At 41.5% G+C, this 18,507-nt stretch overlaps 2 protein-coding genes across 3 annotated transcripts in view; one reads left to right on the top strand and one right to left on the bottom strand.

The window, feature by feature from the left end:
• Positions 1–628: 628 nt before the first annotated feature.
• On the bottom strand, positions 629–8,375 carry LOC119723114 (glutathione S-transferase P-like). The gene is made up of 5 exons (XM_038193652.1): positions 8,202–8,375; positions 7,351–7,571; positions 4,888–5,022; positions 3,826–3,962; positions 629–1,549 (listed from the first exon to the last, which is right to left on the bottom strand). The coding sequence occupies exons 1-5, from the start codon at positions 8,282–8,284 to the stop codon at positions 1,292–1,294; spliced, it is 834 nt and encodes a 277-aa protein (XP_038049580.1). The 5' UTR covers positions 8,285–8,375; the 3' UTR covers positions 629–1,291.
• Positions 8,352–18,507, top strand: part of LOC119723113 (epidermal growth factor receptor substrate 15-like 1) — a 36,755-nt gene continuing 26,599 nt past the window's right edge. For both annotated transcript variants that reach the window (XM_038193650.1, XM_038193651.1), the window contains exons 1-2: positions 8,352–8,469; positions 17,358–17,402. In XM_038193650.1, the coding sequence (XP_038049578.1) occupies positions 8,371–8,469; positions 17,358–17,402 (144 nt within the window). In that variant the 5' untranslated portion in view covers positions 8,352–8,370. The remainder of the gene's footprint in view (positions 8,470–17,357; positions 17,403–18,507) is intronic.

The following is an 18,507-nucleotide window of genomic DNA, read 5'->3' as shown; positions in this document are numbered from 1 at the left end:
GCAGGCCGACAAATTTGTGTTCACACTAATTGTTGGTTGGCTGACACTGACCATAACCAATGTAAATGCATGAGGCACGTGATTGTGTCATTTCTGGAAAGCGTAGTGTTTCGAGTTTAAAAAAGATCCCATGATGACCTCTGACCCCAGTTCGGTCATGTGACATTATGGGGCTGGGTTACTGTTGAAATCTGGCAAAATATGTAGGAGCAATAGACAGTGGGCACGTGTGGTCTAGCGGTGGAGCACAGGATTCGTGATCAAGAGGTTGTGGGTTCGAGCCCCGCCGTGGCCATGTGTGTTGTGCCCTTGAGTAAGGCGCTTTACCTCAATTACTCCTCTCAACGCAGGTGTTAAATGGGTACCGGCATTATTCAGTGCTGGGAAGGTAACAGACTCGCTGTGGAGGAGGTGTGGCGATCCCCCCACAGCAGCATATGAGTCTGGCCCAATCGCTTCGAAGGAGAGATGGGCACTCCGTTCCTGTGAATACAGGTTCGTCCCCCTTTACCCTTTACCTTTTAATAGACAATGTCAATGTTTATTACTAACGGACTGACATAATGAAAAGATGTTTTACTTCATTTGAAAACTATCAACTTTCATTTGACCATTTAAGCCTTAGTCACTGTACCGCCCAAACCGCACTGCCTATTACTCCCTGTAGTCAGGCCCAGATTATTTAATAGGAACAGTAGGCACTGTGCCTAGGGCCTGCACAAAATTTGAGGGCCTACAAAAACACCACAGTGTGCCATAAGTTTTAGCGTTTCTCTATGAATTTTCGGTTGAGGAAAACTTGGCAGCAACATAAAATGCGAGGCTTCAGTGCCAACAAGCGCTCACCAGCGCTACGAAATTGGTACTGGTGCCTTGGGCGGAGTAGGGTCTATGGAACTCATGCCTAGGGCCTACGGAACACTTAATCCAGCCCTGCCTGTAGCGCCCAAAACTGCCCAAGCACTCTATGGTCTGATGGGTTCGTCAGTGAATAAACACAATGTAATGCAAAGTAGAACAGGTGCTAATGGTTCAACCTTGATCAGTAGTCCAAACTTTTGTTTAAGAATAAATTGTTAGCTTAATACACAAAAAGGCACTTATTATATTGCAAATCTGCTGTTCCAGCAAAGTGGAAAAAAAGTACTTCAAAAGTAACACCCTTTCAAACTGGTTTAAATAAAATCACAGACCACATGAATAAAACATGCACAAAGTAGGGAAAAAAACAATGATAAATGTTCTTATTCTTTCAAATTATTTTTGTAGTAAATCTTTTATGCTGCAACATCTAGGCAGATTCTTGTTTATGTACCGCCGGCATTTTGGGCAGTTTGTATGGCATGCGCCGGTCGCTGTTCAAATACGCTACGATCTTCGGCCGGACACGGAATTGATTATAGAACGACTGCAGCTTGGGGTACTTGTCCAGGATGGCCACGAGAGGGCGCCCCATATCCACCTGGGCAAACTCCACGTTCGCGTCCAGCACGTCCAAGACGAGGAAATCGACCCAGGTGATGTGGCTCCCGCCAAAATATGCCACGTCCTGATCAAAAAAAATTGGACAGGAAAAAAAAGATGATTGACATTATTGAAATTACGGCCAAGCCGTGACAGGGGCTTCCTTGGGTTAATAGTGTTCAGAGTGCGAGATATTATGACTAATAAACCCCATACAGGGCATGTGGTCATGACACCCATACCAAAGTTCAGTCCCTGTATGGATAATTGGTCAGTCCTGGTTTTGATTTGATGTGGGGAAAAAAAATCCACTCTTATCTGCCAAGTTGAGGGATCACATGTGAGTCCTATTTTGTCCCTAGACGACAGGCGCCTGCAAAGAAGGGGAAAGCAAACTTCATATCAAAGTAGAGATTTGTGTTTGTTGAGTGTGGCCTAGTGGTTGGCCTAGTGGTTGGCCTAGTGGTTAGGGTTCGTGACTCATGATCAGAGGGTCGGGAATTCGAATCCAGCTGCTGGATTGGGCAAGCCACTTCACCCCCACTTGCCTCTCTCCACCCAGGAGTATAAATGGGTACCGGCATTAGCTGGGAAGGAACCCGCGATGGACTGGCATCCCATCCAGGGGGAGTAGAAATATTCTCAGTTGTTTCATGCCACTGAAACCGGAGATAAATGCCGGCCTGATGGGCCACACTGGCTTGTGACAGACTTTACTTTTTACTTGAGCTACAAACGTAGGATGATCAGATAAAGAAGATTTATTCTGACAATTCTAAAATGGTGATCAGGTTGTACCCTTGTGCTCGTAGACAGCAACAACTAGATACATCAATCCAAGCGCGCTACAATTTCTATCACGAAGGCCCCCTTCAATGGCCTAAAGCATTGTTCTATCTATTGTACAGATAATCCATCATGCTATGCTATTGTGCTTTGCACAATAGCATGCACAATGGTTTCTACATAGCAGGGGGACTTGTGAACATTGACCATGTGCTCGGATTCAGAGCTTACAAAATCACACCGTTGGAAGAAAACCCAACAGATTCTTTGTACTGCCGCCATCTCTGAGGTACATGCTTCTGTTTTGCAGCAATACGCATGAGGAGATACCACTTGTGCATGCATTATCACTGAATTGAAAGGGAATCTACAATTTCTTTTGCTGTAATTTTCAGAAATGGACGGATTGGAGGGGTTAGTATTTTATAGAATATATTGTTACACTGACTTGTTTGAAGTTTTGTGCTTGAAGATGCTGGAAAAATCAAGAAAAACAATCATGTTCTTGTACGGTAGTCTGGTGACCTGACCCCACTTATGATCAAATAGAGCAATTTATGGACGTCAGCAATTGTAAGGTTGGGAAACCAGTCTAGCTGGCTTGCACCCGTTCATAGGTGTGTAATTGATTGCAAACAAAATACAAACTAACTAAATATGGTAAATTGGGGACAGTATTTGAAAAAGCCAGTTTTGTCCAACGTTGGTCGGCCAACCAGCGTTGGAAATTGATAAAAAAAATACCACTTTTCTTGACAGCACACCAGGTGCCATGATTGTACAGGACGCTTAAGACTGTCATTCACTAACAGTCCAGTAAGGTATTTCATAATAATTCGCTAGTATTATTTTTTGATGTTTGAAAATGTTGTTTATTCCCTTTAAAGAACAAACATGCATCAAGATTGCTGCTTGACGCAAACGGTCTATAACTAACATCTACATCTTCGCTGCACAAAATTTCAATCAAAAAAGTCATCTGAAAAATTAAGTTTTTGAACTGCTAAACATGTTTTTGATAAACCGGTGCTGAGCCGAGTTTAATTCAATTAAAGGAATGAAAAAGGTGCTGAGCCTAGTTTAATTCAATTAAAGGAATGAAAAAGGGAAAGATGATTGCCATTAACGAAATTACGGACAGGTAATGGTGAGAATTTCCTCGGATGAGTGTTCCGGGTATGACCAATGCATTCTAATGAACGCCATACACTGTCAAATGATATTGAGACGGATGCCACATTCATACCGCAATAAAAAAAAATTGATTTCCTCCTGGTTCCAATTGGATGTGAAAAAAAAAAATCGTCTCAGTAATTCTGTTGGGAATAGAACATACTGCCCTCGTGTGTCCACTTATCAGGAACATGAGGTTTGTCGCCAAGTAGGCGACAGCAGCAAACTGGCAATTTGTTCAGGTTTTGATAAGAAATTACAACTGTTGGGTAAAATTTGCACAACTGGTTTCGTTTTAGCAAGAAGCACAGCCTGAACATTTACCAAAAAAGATGACAAAGCAAAAAAGATAACAGTATGGACAGCCAAGAAACGATTGTTCGTCATCCAAAAAGGTTTTACCTCGGCCTGAATACTGGGAGCAATTCTCTCGAAATGCTCCAGCCACATCGGGGCGGTGGTCTTTATATACTCGTCTCTCATCTGCACTGAGAAGTCCGGGTCGTAGATAATCTTACTCAGTTTGCTGCGGAAATCCTCTGTGAACATGATAATTTACGAAAAATACTTCTCAAGTAACAAATTTTCAGGAAAATTTAACATTGAAGAAAAAGTCACTATTGCAAGGTAATTGGATTTTATACTCCTTTTAATTAGAAGCATGTTTTGTCAAGATTGAATCCATAATCTGCTCCGGCCAACCCCGCTAAATCTAGAACCCATTGGCTGTAGGTAGGTACATCTTCATAACATTCTTGTTCTCATAATAAGTAGACAAAATCAAAACACTTTGAAAGGAGATGGATGCGAAAGGTTGCAAATGAAAGTCATTCTTACCCATCTCTACGTAGTTTTTCCCACAATTTGATTCACTTTGAAGAATATCAAGATGAAAATCCAACATGAGTGTTTAATACTTGAGGTTGTTATGGTTTGAAATAATTCTGTCGAAAATTACCGACAGTAAAAGGGAACGCAGTATAAAATGTCCTTAACCAGACTGTGCAAGGGTCCCAAAAGCTTGCCGCCTGAACTTTTGTGCTTTGAAGCCATAAAATAATAATAATAAGAGCTGTTTCGGTGTGCACACCAAAACAGGTAATAACATGTGGTGCTTATGTAGTGCTTTCCACCAAATGCAGGTCCCAAAGCACTTCGCAGTTACTATCCCTGTTCATCAGGCCATGACACCACTTTTCGAGATCAGCGCAAACTGGTCTCTACCCTCACAGGTACCCATTCATTCTCCTGGGTGGAGAGAGGCAATTGTAGTAAAGTGTCTTGCCCAAGGACACAACCACAATGCTCCCCGTTGGGGTTCAAACCCACGTACCACGGCACATGGGTCGAACATCATAACCATTTGACAACAGCACTGATTGTGTCCACCCCCCCCCCCATCAGTGGTAGACAAACAGACACACAGCCAGACAAACAGACTCATCAACCCCCTAGTCCCCTTACCTGTTCCCAGGGCGACGACCTCGCAGTGGCTGAGCTGCTCGCAGTCGCATTCCATCCCGGTCGCTCGGCCGATGTAGTGAGCGATCGCTTGGCTCTGGACCATGTGCAGACCAGATGGCGTCGAAATGGCTGGAGCTGAATATAAAGCAAATCAAAAAGGGAGAAAAGTTTATGAGAACCATTGAGTGCAGCGGTCGGCTGGTACTTCAAAACACTCTGATGCATCACTAGTAGGCTACAAATGAGGTCCAGATACTAGACTACCTGTATCCTGGGCCCCACAGCCACTTGTAGAAAAAAAACCCTGCAAATTTGCTTTTTATTGGATTTGAAATATATATAAACAATCTTGTATTTTAATATCTCGTTTAGATGCGCACTTACTTAGTTCCTAACAAACCATACACAAGTTTGGAATTCCAAGACGTAAAGTTTCCACGTACTGTAATTTACGGAGAAAATCTGGAGAAATTATGGTCACAATATTTTTTTCTGGAAATAATATGGAAACTACACATCTGCGACTGCCCACTTTCAAGACTGTCTATACACTGTGGTAAAAAAAAAACCCGGAACCTCATACTTCCACTACTCTGAGACTCAAACCACATATACCAATGCATGGAGAATCTTTTTAGAAGAAAAATGAAACCAAGATCACCCGATTCAGTCCAGTAGTTTTTGTTCTAGAGCCTATTTTGTGAATCAAGGTGGGGCCATTTTAGTCCCGATGAATTAGTAAATCGTGCCTGGGAATTTGACTTACACTGTAATTGATAGAAGGATTGTTATCTAATAATACCCACATGAAAGAACTATCCTTCACAAAATAGGCTCTGCAGCAAAAACTACTGGACTGATTCGGGATATTCTGGTATCATAATTCTTCTAAAAGGATTCTCCATCAATTGGTACAGGTGGTTTGAGTCTCAAGGTAGTGGAAGTATGCCATTCCGTGTTTCTTGGACCTTCCTGTATTTCTAAGCCATATTTTTCAACAGGTGTTTGAAGGGCCCATGATCTGGACCCAATTAACAGGCCTAATGAATTGTGGATGGGAGTGAATCATTCGAGGGAAAGTGATAGTAGGCTAACTCCTACACCTAAATTTGAGACGCATCACTGCGGTTACATTTCTAATTATTCCCATGTGGCTTTACTTTAAGAAATTACGAGGCAGTGCCCGCACCAGGGCTACTGCTGGGAAAAATTTGAAGATGGTTTTTGAAATATGTTACGGGGACAGGGTAACAGCTAGTCTATGGACTAAACATTTGCAATCGGCGATTAACCACTTTGCGCTGGGATTATTTTGACATTGACTGGACCCAGGCGCGGGGTTGTTTTTCACGAACCTCGATGCCAGACGGGTTCAGGCCGTCATCTGCGGGTAGCACACCCTGATATTTCCGGCCTCGCTTGCTGAGAGCGGGTTGCAGACAGATATTTCCAGCCTCGTTTGTTGCGTGTTTATCCGTCATCCGTTCCGAATACCGCAAAATCTTTGCGTGTACACATGTCAACCGACGTGAACTGGTTAATTATGCCAAACAGGACTGCGTCTTGACCCTGAAATTCTGACCAATCAGTGGGCGCCTTATATCGCGTCTTCCTTACCCATTGCTGTATTACAAAAACTTGCCATCCAAGGCCAAGTTCGTGCAAGGACCATTAGTCGACTAGTGGTTGATTTGTGACGTACCTTACGCCTGCGCACTGGTAGCAACGTGCGAACGTCTCTAGTCAAACGCTGGTCAAAATGTCATCGCAAAACTTCTGGATCCTGGCTCTCTGCTAGCGTTATGAATGTGCACGGCTATTGGTTACCAGCGAAGCAACCAACCCAGTAGGCTGGTTCCAAATAGTTGACTAGCGTAGCCAACCATCGTCGACTAGACAGAGTTCGGGCAAACGTTAGTTAACCATTGGTCAACTATAGTCCTTGCGCGAACTTGGCCCATATTGACCAACCAACAGCTTAGTCCACATTTCTAATCGAAATGGCGTCACAATTTCTAAAGTCAACTCCAATTGGCTGACACGCGAGATCGAATAATTAATTTACGTTGCTCAGATACATCGAACGTTGGATACGGAGAGGGCTCCATTGAACAAAATGGTGATACTCAGACTAGGTTACAGCTAGGCCAGTTTTAACCAAATCTTGATTTGAAAATTGCAAGGGATCACTTGGAGGGAATCTTGAATGTATTGCGGATGGTGCACAACGCTCTCGCGAAAAACGCCACAGGTTGTAGTGGAACATCAGAACAAAAATAGTCATGCGTGGGAACCACCCACCTTCCCCACCCCTGGCTCTTGCAGAGACACAGACAATTTCACAGATGATGCCATCTTTGTGATCTCGTCCTAATCATTGGGAGCATTTCATTGAAAATACATGTACGTCCCATCAAGCTGAGGATACAGTGCTTTGTATGATGGGACATATTTCCCTTGTACCTTGGCCGAAGGTGAACAGCCCAGATTCGATGCCTTCCTTCTTCGCCTTGGGCCAGGTCTCTTTGGTGAAGAGCGTCTCGTTGTACGGTATTCCCGCCTCCTCAAGCATCATGCGAATGGCCTCGCCCCGGCCACGCCCGGCAAAGTAGTGAAGCGTGACGAAGTCCAGGTCGGCGACCGGGGAACAGCCCTTCTTGCCCGTCACAAGCTCGTTCAGTTTCCTAGGATACAGAGGATGCGTTGCTATGGGGATTAGTGGATGCGGTCGAGTAAAATGAAAAGGGGATTTTGTTAGGGGGGGGGGGTCATCTGTGATTGTGATAATGGTGATTTTGATGCTGATTTTGATGTGCCGGATTGCCGATGGTGATAATGATGATAATGATTAAGTTCAAAAATTTTGACAATGACTGATGATGTATGCAAGGACATTGGGCGTGGTCGATCACGCTGTGCTATCGGTCCAGGTCGATCGCACCACCATCACTTGAATTTTGAAAACTTTTTCTTTCTAATTCAGGGGGATCATTTTGAAAAAGGGACCGAAGTCTGAGATTTCCTACAGGATTGACTGATCGCGCAAGTGCATTTCTGCATGAAAATTGAAAGGATTAATCAATTAATGAAGATGCAATAATACATAGGGAGCTTGCACTATTGTACAGAGCGCCCTCACACCAGTAGACAGGTCTGATCCTCGTTATTTGTCACTGAATCAAGTAACAATATATGTCCACTGTGAGGGCGCTCTTTGCAAGCTCTCTATATTAAATATATTCATTTACACTAATTTGACTAAAAGAGTAATAAAAATCAGTTCAGAATTTTAGAATTTTGGACCATTAACAAACCTCATAATAACAGGCCCTTGTCCGCTATAATATATGGCACATAAAGCCGCCACGAGCACGAACGTAAACTGAATAAACTCCATTGTTCCCCTTACAATGAGAAAAATTTAGAGAGCGTAAGCCTGTAAAACAACACCTGACATCGACAGGTGCAAAAGTTATTTGATTGATGATGATCAAAAGAGGGCGCTCTTCACAATTAATGGGACGGGCCCGATTTTCTGAGAACGTGCAGTGCAAGATGGCTGCCCTACCGTCAGCAACACAGGTAAGGGTGTTTCCTTACACGGTTTTCCTGTCCGCTCATTGATACTTTGCTTCCTGTTTGTCTTATTTACATTGACTAATAGCCGCTTAAATACATGATGCATTGTTTTGCAAATATAATGAAACGTAGACTTTGCGACATACTTTAATGTACTATGTAGTCAACGGGACTGCCACAGTGCCAGTCCTCGGCAGTTTGTACACAAGGAATTGAACATGTTGAAAGGACTTGGTCTAGCAGTGGCAGTGCCAATGCCGGCGCGGTGTGCTTTTAATGGGCAGGAATGAATGTTCCATCAAACTGACGCCCCTTTTTTATCATACAAACACCCTGTGTACAAACTCTATGAGATTGGACTGAAAAAAAAGTGTTTTCTAAGAGTAAGAAAATGCTTGTATTTTCCCACTGCCAGGTGACTGCTCAAATTGACTTTGATGACATGAAATTGCTATCTGGGGGCTTGTTACTGTTAGTGTTAGTCAATACCGAGGAAATTAGTGAATTTCGTATATGGAAATCTTTCCCTTTTCATTCACTTAAAGACTTAATGTAACAGTGTTCTAAACTACATGATTACCCTATTTTCCTCCCTAGGCCCCCACCCTATTTCGTCCACCCTCCCCCCCCCCCCCCCCCCCCCCCCACTTAACCATTGTAAGAAGGTCAAGCTTGCTTGATAATTTTAGAGGATTCTGTTTAAAGGTAGAGTGGACTATTCGCAGCTTTTCCAAAAAAAAGACCGACAAAAATTATTTTAAAAGCTTAATTGGTTTGAATGACACTAAACTCCCGGTGAAATTGTTCATTCTGGCATGTTGTCATTTTGAAAAACAGAAAAAAACAATAAAAGAAGGTCATTTCCTGAGATGTGTCAAGTTACACATTTTTGGAAATTTTAGTTGGGTGCATGCATTAACAGAACGCACACGTGCGCGCAGTTGCTATTATTTGTCGGTTCAGTGTGTGACATCACGTAAAACTTCGTATTAGCTGAATGATGATCATGTCCCGAATGCTGATTGTGGGATTGTGTCACAAGAGGGCGCAATTCAAAATGGGACTCGGCAACTTTTGTATCGAAATCGCGATCCAGAATATGGTGTTTTCACACAGCTGAAACTTCATCAGGTCAGTTGTTAAGCACGGGTCCGCTTTTAGAGTTTGAGCACTTTTGTTGCTTCAAACGAAAACAAAATGCACAAATTATGACAAATGCTCCATTCTTAGTTCATTCCTGATCAAAAAATGCCCTGAGACTGAGTTTCCATTGTGCCAACAATGTCAAGCAGGAAGTAGTGATGTCGTGGTAGCTACAAGCATGACCAGTGTTCCTTCCTTTGATAGCACATTGTTCATTGTTCATCAGGCATGGTTTGGATAAGTTACATGTTTCTTTGTAAGGTGGCATCAAAAAGGCATGAAAGGATGTCAGAATATCATTTAGAAATCTTAGTTACAGGCATTTTGGACACCACATTGAGTATAAAAATGCAAATTATATTCAAAGAAAAAATAATACATGTGTGTAAGTAAATTATAACAGAAATCTCAGTAAACTGTAAAGCTCAGAACTTTGTCTTTTTTTTCAGTTGACATGGTTGAAACCAGTTGCAGGCACCACATTTTCAAATTTCTTTCCCACCCACTCTCCCCAAATTCCCAAAATAAAATAAGAAAACAGAGTCATTGTTAATCAAATTAGGTTTTGCCCTTCACCGGCGACGTATAAACACTGTATACTCAGTGTGTTACCTCCCGAGTGAAAGTTGGAAAAAAAATCACTCGGGTGGGACTCGAACCCACGACCTCCTGCTTCCTAGTGCAGATGTCTTACCACCGAGCAGCGGGTACCACATTAACTATTCATTAGATGGCATTTTGCGTCAGAGTCATTGATATAATAACAACCAAGTTCGAACCAAAAAGGTCAGCTACAAATTAAAGTTTAAATGCAAGATTCACAAATGCAGATTGATTTGTTTTTGTAAGTCCAATACTGTTAAACTGTGCCATATAATTGGGCCTGTTATAGGCGTGTCATTAAAACTGGCCCCTTGATATTTATGTGGCAGTCCACCCAATAAATTTCCACGTTTAGCATAATTGTACTGTACACAGTAAGCACAAAATGAAGTGGTTCAGTGGAGCAGGGGTCAATGGGTCCAAGTAGTAGGCAGTTGGCAAGTTGAGGTAACAATTCACAGTGTACTTGAACTTCCTGTGTGTATTTACATCCAGGAAATAGTATTGGGGTCCTTTTCTTTATTACAATGCCTAGTCCGTTTAAAGGGAACAATATCCTGGAAAACGCACCAATTGTGACCCACTCCAGGAAAAGGTGATATAAGTCGTAAAAATAAAATTCATTTTATATACACAACTGGAAAGCCCACAATGTAAGCTTTCATTTGGTATATGACACAGCTCTACAGCCCTTCTCGTTGTGGAGATATGACAGATTTGCATATTAATTACTTCCATGGAGTTCAAATTACACAACTGAGAAAACAGGCTTTGAAGTAGCTGGCACTGTTGTAGATTTGGGCATGAAAAGCTCACTTTTAATATCTTAGCAACCAACATGTTCCTGTTTTATTATCACTTTTAAACTTTGGATAGTGATTCTACAATGATTATTTTCAAAGATTTTTGGGAAAAGGAGTTTTTTTAAACCAGATTTTGGCTAATTTGTATAGTGATTAAAATTATAGTTTTGGATGTACATTGTAAAATTAAGAGAACAATGCACATAATATAAGGATTTTTTTTTCACTTAATTCATCAAAATCAACATTTCTGAGAATGAATCCTTAAACTTTAGGTATCAAAGATGTCATTTAAGACAAAAACAGAATTTCGGATTTTGACGGAAAATTTCACCCTCTCAACGTTCAGCAGGCCGTTACAGGTAAAGGCACAGCGCGACTTGTATCACCTTTTCCTGGAGCGGGTCACAATTGGGGCTACAAAACGCGTTTTGAACAAAATGATGTTAATCGGAAAGAACATTAAAAAGTAGGATATAACTTAATATCCACACATCTATCCTTCAAAAACTGGGCGCTTTTGTAGTATTCTTTTGTTATTCGTGCGAAAACGACTTTCGGGGTCCACTTTTGCAGCCCCAAAAAGTTGGGCTGTTTGAATGCTAGTTGTGATTCCAGCCGTAAGGGTTCGCCTTTTGCAGATGTGTGAGAAATCACATTTTGTGCATTGGTGATTGGTCACAGCTGTTCGTTAGCAGTGTGCTGTGTACGTGCTGCATCTGAATCAGCTGTCTATGGCTAGGTCTAGGTCTGCGCCCATTGAAAATACGCGGGGACGCTCTGACAATAGACGTAGCTGTAGCTCTGGAAGCCTGTTTCGGACACGGCCTGATACCAGACACACACAACTTGTATCGTACATCGTATGAAAATGATAGGAAACACATATCATCCTCCGTCGTGTCCGATGTAAACAATCATGGATTTTTTGTCTTTTCTAAGGCATTAGGTTGGTTTCCTTTCAACCAGATGGTTGGAATAGGATAAGTAAACAACCCAAAACGGGGATTTCAGGACGCAGTGCCCCTTTAAGCAAAAGCCTAAGGCCAATGTAAGTTTCATGTAAATATGAATACTAATAAAAAAAATGCAAATTTATACATGTACGTCCTTGTATTGGTTTTGCGTACTCCATAATTCAATATCATAAGTGCTTCCTGTATAAATTTAAATACATGTATTTCAAGAGGTTATTTCCAAAAACGCGATGAATGCCAATTTCTTTATTAGAATCCTGCCCTCTCTTGGCTGCCCAAGGTCAGTTTTGACAATTTAAGAATACAATAAAGTGAAAAATTAATTTAAGAAACAGCTGTTATGCTGTTTTTCTTTAAAGTTTCAAAACTGTGCAAAATTTTCTGCTTTTTTCAAAGGCGGATATATATCGCATATAAACTCTTCATTGACAGTTAACCCACTCTAAAACGGGCAATGCAGAGATGTACATTGTACAGTGTGTATTTTTGGAACTAATGCCTTGGGGTTACATAAAACAGTTTACTCCATTGATTAACCGGCACTTCTGTTTATTGAACAAACTCGTTACTGAGCTCAACTACTCTCCCAGTTAATCAATGCATTCTGAGTCAGTGTTTTTAATCTGTCCAGTACAAACTGTAATGAACATTCTGATGTTTTCGGTTTGATTTCGTGGCTGTTAGGGGTTACAGTATCATCATTTTCATTGCCAACTGCCAGTGTTGTATGACTTGAGTCCAGGACTCGAGTCACTTAAAAGACAGCATGGATGATGTAACAATAATTTTAAAAACTATTTGATTAGTTTGTAAACAAGTAAGAACAAGTGACTTGTGACTCGGACTCGAGGCTTGTGACTCGAGACTCAGACTCAGATTTGAGGCTTGTGACTCGGGACTCGGACTCGAGGCTTGTGACTCGGGACTCGGACTCAGACTCGAGGCTTGTGACTCGAGACTCAGACTCAGACTCGAGGCTTGTGACTCGAGACTCAGACTCAGACTCGAGGCTTAGACTCAGACTCGAGGCTTGTGACTCGAGACTCAGACTCAGACTCGAGGCTTGTGACTCGAGACTCGGACTCAGACTCGAGGCTTGTGACTCGGGACTCGGACTCGACGTTGGTGACTCGACTACAACACTGCCAACTGCCGTGTTAATTATTTCCAGCACTTTGTCGACAAACCCAAAATTAAAATTTGGATCTTCTAGACAGTGGGGAACGAATGGCAATAAGTCAAGGGTGAGTCGATAATTATCCAAACTGCCATGACTGCTGGTTTACATTCCCTTGTCAACTCCCGACCAGACGTCTGCAGTCTTTCTATAAATGACCACATCCTCGTTTATAGCATCCCACGCTGGGCGTACGAACTTCACAATGTATTAATCCTCAATTATTGAGTAAACCAATCGAAGACGTTGAGGAAGGCAGCAATAATGACAAAGATACTGGGCAATGTCTGAAGATGTTTTTTGAAATCTTGGCTTTGCCTCAGCTTTGGCTTGATATCTGGCTTCAGAATCCATTAGAAGCTTTTGTACAAAACAAAGTGGAAAAAAATGAGGCAGAGTGGACCATTTGGTAATTTTGTAATGTTTTCATTTGAAGCAACAAAAGTGCTCAAAATCTAAAGACGGGTGCTTAACAACTGAACCTTATGAAACTTTAGCTCTGTGAATGCTGTATATTCCAAGAAAACAATATTTTAGGATCTCGATTTCAATTCAAAAGTTGCCGAGTCACATATTTCATTGCGCCCTAAACCGGCATCCGGGACACGTTCTCATTCAGCCAATTGCAGCAATGCGATGTCACGCACTGAACCGACGAGTAATAGCAACCGCGTGTGCATCGTGTTAACGCTTTAACGTACCCATTCATGGATTTGCTCAATTACAACTATTAACAAATATTTCAAAAAAATGTGTCACTTGACACATCTTTGGAAATGACCTTGTTTTACTGTTTTCAAAATCACAGCATGCCAGAAGGAATAATTTTAAGGGAGTTTAGTGTCATTACTACATTGTATCTTGAAACCAAGTAAGCTTTTTAACAGTATTTTGGTCAGTGACTTTGTGGATAGCTGCAAATTGTCCACTCTACCTTTAACTTTGGATTCATTTTATAGGATTGGATAATCCTGAAGCAGAACATGGAGTGACATTGAGCCAGCCACCCCCACCCCCACCTTTAGCCCCCACCCCAACCCCCACCTCTCCCCCCACTCGCCCTCACCCCCACCTCTACCCCCACCCCACCCCCACCCCCACCCCACCTCTTACCCCCTCCCAAGTAAAAGGCCTAAAAAATCTCTTAAAGCCGAACCTGAGGCAAAGCCAATATTTCGCAAACCCCATTAAAAATAGTAGCAGCGTAGGATTATCAGCTGATGGTATATTCTTGTTACATCCGCGCCTGTCTCAAACGTGCAGCCTTCGCCCAGCGATACCTAATCCTTAGTCATATTCACAAGAATGACGTACATGTACGCCTTTTTTTTTCTTCTTCAATGTTTCGGATCTTGGCTCTCGGCTTGCGGCTCTCAAGGGTCTTAGGCTGAAGGCCTCCGATACCACAACTTCCTGACCTCTTTAAGAAAGAAATCCAGTTCCCTTTTCCTTGCGGTCATGCCAGCATTCTTGTTACTAAATATAGCTCGCAGTATTTTTCTCCCGAGGAAATCTGCTGTAGAAAGTTCTCGGGGATGCGTTCATGTCGTGCCACGCTGTACCACGCATGAAATTCAGTCATTTTAACGGTGCCATTGCTGTGACATGCTTGTTCTACACCTGCGACTAATGTTTGGGACCACAGAATTGAAATTTCTCACAGGCACTCGGCAAGCCACCTGTAGAAAGTGTGAATTTCTCGTCGGTCGGGAAGAAGAGTTACAGGCAGAAAGTGAGAGTTTCTCGTCGTGACTCGTGAAGGACAGTTCCAATGTTTCGTCCAAGCAACAAAACGTTATCAGCCAGTTTCTAAAGAGTTCAGCACGACAAACTTCACTGGTTTTCCGTGGATTTCTGCATTGATATCGGTCACCAGTGAAAATATCTCTTCACGTCAGGAGAGTTTCAACATTTTGCCACAACAAGAAGGTGTTAGGCACCTGTGTCTAAAGTGGAACACCACAGATTTCAGTATTGGCATCGATCGTTTTAGAAACTACATGTTCATACTGAGCTACTTGGAGGAAGTAAGAAGACTTGTATCGGGAAGGAGACTTTCACCATTTTGTCCAACCGTCGAGTTCTGTTCTCAACATTTTGCCACAACAACAAGGTGTTGGGCACCTGTGTCTAAAGTTGAATGCCACAATCTTTGTTGAGTTACCACAGATTTCAGTATTGGCATCGATCGTTTTAAAAACTACATACTGAGCTAGTTGGAAGAAGTAAGAAGACTTGTATCGGGAAGGAGACTTTCAACATTTTGTCCAACCGTCAAGTTCTGTTCTCAACATTTTGCCACAACAACAAGGTGTTGGGCACCTTTGTCTAAAGCTGAACACCACGATCTCTTGTTGAATTACCACAGATATCAGTATTGGCATCGGTTGTTAAAAACTACATCCTAAGCCAGTTGGAAGAAGAAGATTTATATCGGGAAGGAGACTTACGACATTTTTCCAACCGTCAAGTTCTGTTTTCTTCAGAGTTGTGACTTGAGTGATTTCCAGCCATGCAGGTGTCTGATTACCTGTGCAACTGTCCGTACCCCCAGTGGGCGGAGCCCCAGTGGGCGGAGCCCCAGTGGGCGGAGCCTCAGCCATGGCAAGAAGGCAGCACGGTCTATGTGAAGGAGAATTACGTGGCGGTGTCTCATCAGTCGTATTGGGTCGAGTCAGCAGTAAGATTAATGTTGTGGGGCATGTTAGCATGCATGTTTGAACAGCTTACTGATAGGCCGTATACATGTACATGTACATGTACACTCATTTACCGTTAACTTCATGCTTTCGAATACAACCATGTTTGCTATAAACCCTTACATTTTGTTGGTTGCACTTCAAAGTGCTGTGTTTTGTGTGCACAAAAGCAATCCGTCATTTCGTACTGCAGCGGAGGATTTATTTATTTATTAGAATTTGACCTTGCAAAAAAACATTGTTTTAATAATACTATGAATACCAATTACAAAATAATTTACATAGTTTACATAATCTGCTTTGTAAAGGTATAAATAATATCCTCTAAGAGTGCCTTTACATCGTTTAATTTTTGTTTTAATGTATACCATCAATTTTTAAAGGGTCCATGAAGTGAATTTTTTCTTGGGAACATATTTTTTGCAACTTTCTTCTCTTCTTAAATGTCTGAAAATATTTGACATCCCTTCTAAGTTCTAGGTTAATTTTATTGAAAAGTGCACATCTTTAAACATTTTTAATTTTCCATATTTTCTGGACAACTGATAGCGCTTTTGCTGTGATGTCATTTCAGGAAGACACTGTTCAGTTTGGGGGGTTTTCTGTTCAAGTTGTGAACTTAAATATTTGTTTATTGAAAATATTTGTGAGAAGAGTTAGCTCATTGGCTTACCGCCATGTACTGACACAACAACACATCACCAAAGAAAAGAAAATTTACGACAGCAAAATGTCCTAAATTCTGGGCTTGGCGTTGGTCAGTACCCAACAGAATCCCACTCTGAATGTTTTCAGTTTCCTGCTGAATCCAACAGATTTCAACAGGAATACATGCAAAGGATTTACTGCTCAATACAACAGGACCCAACGGGAATGTAAAATAGTTGGATCCTGTTGGATTGAGCACGGTTAAGGTTGGTGAAAAAAAACAGTTCACTTTATATGCTGCCCTGCTTTCAAACTTTAACATTTTGACCGAACATACACATACATGCAGTTTAAGATTTGATCAAATTGGAGCTACAGTATCTGCAAAATATTAGCTAGAAACTCAATAAGCCCTATGCTTTGGTTTAAAGATAATCCCCCTATTCCTTATGCAATAAGGAAAAAGACCCTCCCCCCCCCCACGACTTACTTAGATGCACCAGTAACTTAACCCTAACAATCCCCATCCAGTCAAACTCCAACACCAGGGTTTGTAGGAGTACCACAAATAAACAGAGTCCAACTGTTTATGTGCACAGTTTACCATATGGTGTTGGGATTTGCAAGGATGAGGAAGGTTCCTAATAAATCACCCTAGGAAGTTAGGGTTTTAATAATTCTGCGTATGACATTTGAGAATGTAGCTAGTTTTCCTACATGTAGGCTTTATTGAAATATTCCATTTAATTTCGGCTGTAATCAATACTAAAAATCCCAGGACTTCTCTCAATGACAATTGATTAACTAAAGTGCTTTCATTTTCATCTTTTTTGTCTGACAGGTTGCCGGTAACAACCAGGCTACCTATGAATCTATCTTCAGACAGGTGAGCGCAATTTTCTATAAAAATCTCCTTTTCTGTTTTTTTTTTCCTCCAAATTTGTTTGTGTTGTGAACTTTCTCTGTATTTAATTTATTTGGGTTAAATGTGGCACCAACCATTTTTTTTTTGGTTACATTATTATGGCTGGCATGTAGGTATATGTAATTCTACCTGTTTGGACTTTCAGGATATTGACTTAAAAAAAAAAAATGTTGTCATTCCAAAGAAACTTGTTTCAAATGATCATGCAGGCTGCAGTGTGGACTACAGGGTGAGTAAAAAAAACCGAAACCCAAATGTCGGGACCATTGTTTTAGTGAATTTCTGCATGTAGCACTTTCAAAATCTAGGATATGAAAGCCCAATTCATAAGCTTTCTTTTAGTACAAAAATCATTCAAATCACTCATGTACTTTTCAAGTTACGGAGTTTGAAACACAACCACCGTTTTAAAGTTCTGTCCATGGATCACAAAAAAAGGTGTGTGTTCTTTCAGCAAAACGAAAACAATTTACACACATCCTTATGTGATTTGTTTTTGTTTTGCTGAAAGAACACTGAATTTTTTGTGATCCGTGGACAGAACCTTGAAACGGCGGTTGTGTTTAAAATTCCGTAACTTAAAAAGTACATGAGTGATTTGAATGATTCTTGTACTAAAAGAAAGCTTATGAATTGGGCTTTCATATCCTAGATTTTGAAAGAGCTACATGCAGAACTTCACCAAAACAATGGTCCCGACATTTGAGTTTCGTTTTTTTTCCTACTCACCCTGTATTGTTGAGAAACGTCCACAACTTTTCCCCTTGCTCATTGTCAACAGTGTCGATTGTGTTGCGTCTTTCTTCAGCATTTAGTGGAAAGTGGGTGTGACGAAGTCGGCCTAGATCTTCCAGGCATGCAACTTTTCCTCGGATACGCTGATTTCCTCATTTTTGTACTTCTCATGAATGCCATTACAAATTGAAAAACACTGTACAAAGTCTTTTGTGGTTTGGAATTTTCTTGTTTCCCCCCCTAAATTCCCAGTTGCCTGCCTGATCTTCTTGTATCGCAATAACTCACATTTAAGGCCGTGCTTGAAACAGTGTGTGGGGCTTCATTTAAT

This window comes from Patiria miniata, unplaced genomic scaffold, assembly GCF_015706575.1.
Source record: "Patiria miniata isolate m_02_andy unplaced genomic scaffold, ASM1570657v1 HiC_scaffold_16, whole genome shotgun sequence".
Classification (NCBI taxonomy): Eukaryota; Metazoa; Echinodermata; class Asteroidea; order Valvatida; family Asterinidae; genus Patiria; species Patiria miniata.
This window is presented reverse-complemented; position numbering and strand designations above follow the sequence as displayed.

Excerpts from the sequence above, each read along its gene's own strand:
- LOC119723114 (XM_038193652.1), bottom strand. The coding sequence starts at position 8,284 with ATGGAGTTTATTCAGTTTACGTTCGTGCTCGTGGCGGCTTTATGTGCC. Across the intron at positions 7,572-8,201 it reads CAAGGGCCTGTTATTATGAG|GAAACTGAACGAGCTTGTGA; the intron begins GTTTGTTAATGG and ends TCTGTATCCTAG. Across the intron at positions 3,963-4,887 it reads GGTCGTCGCCCTGGGAACAG|AGGATTTCCGCAGCAAACTG; the intron begins GTAAGGGGACTA and ends TCATGTTCACAG.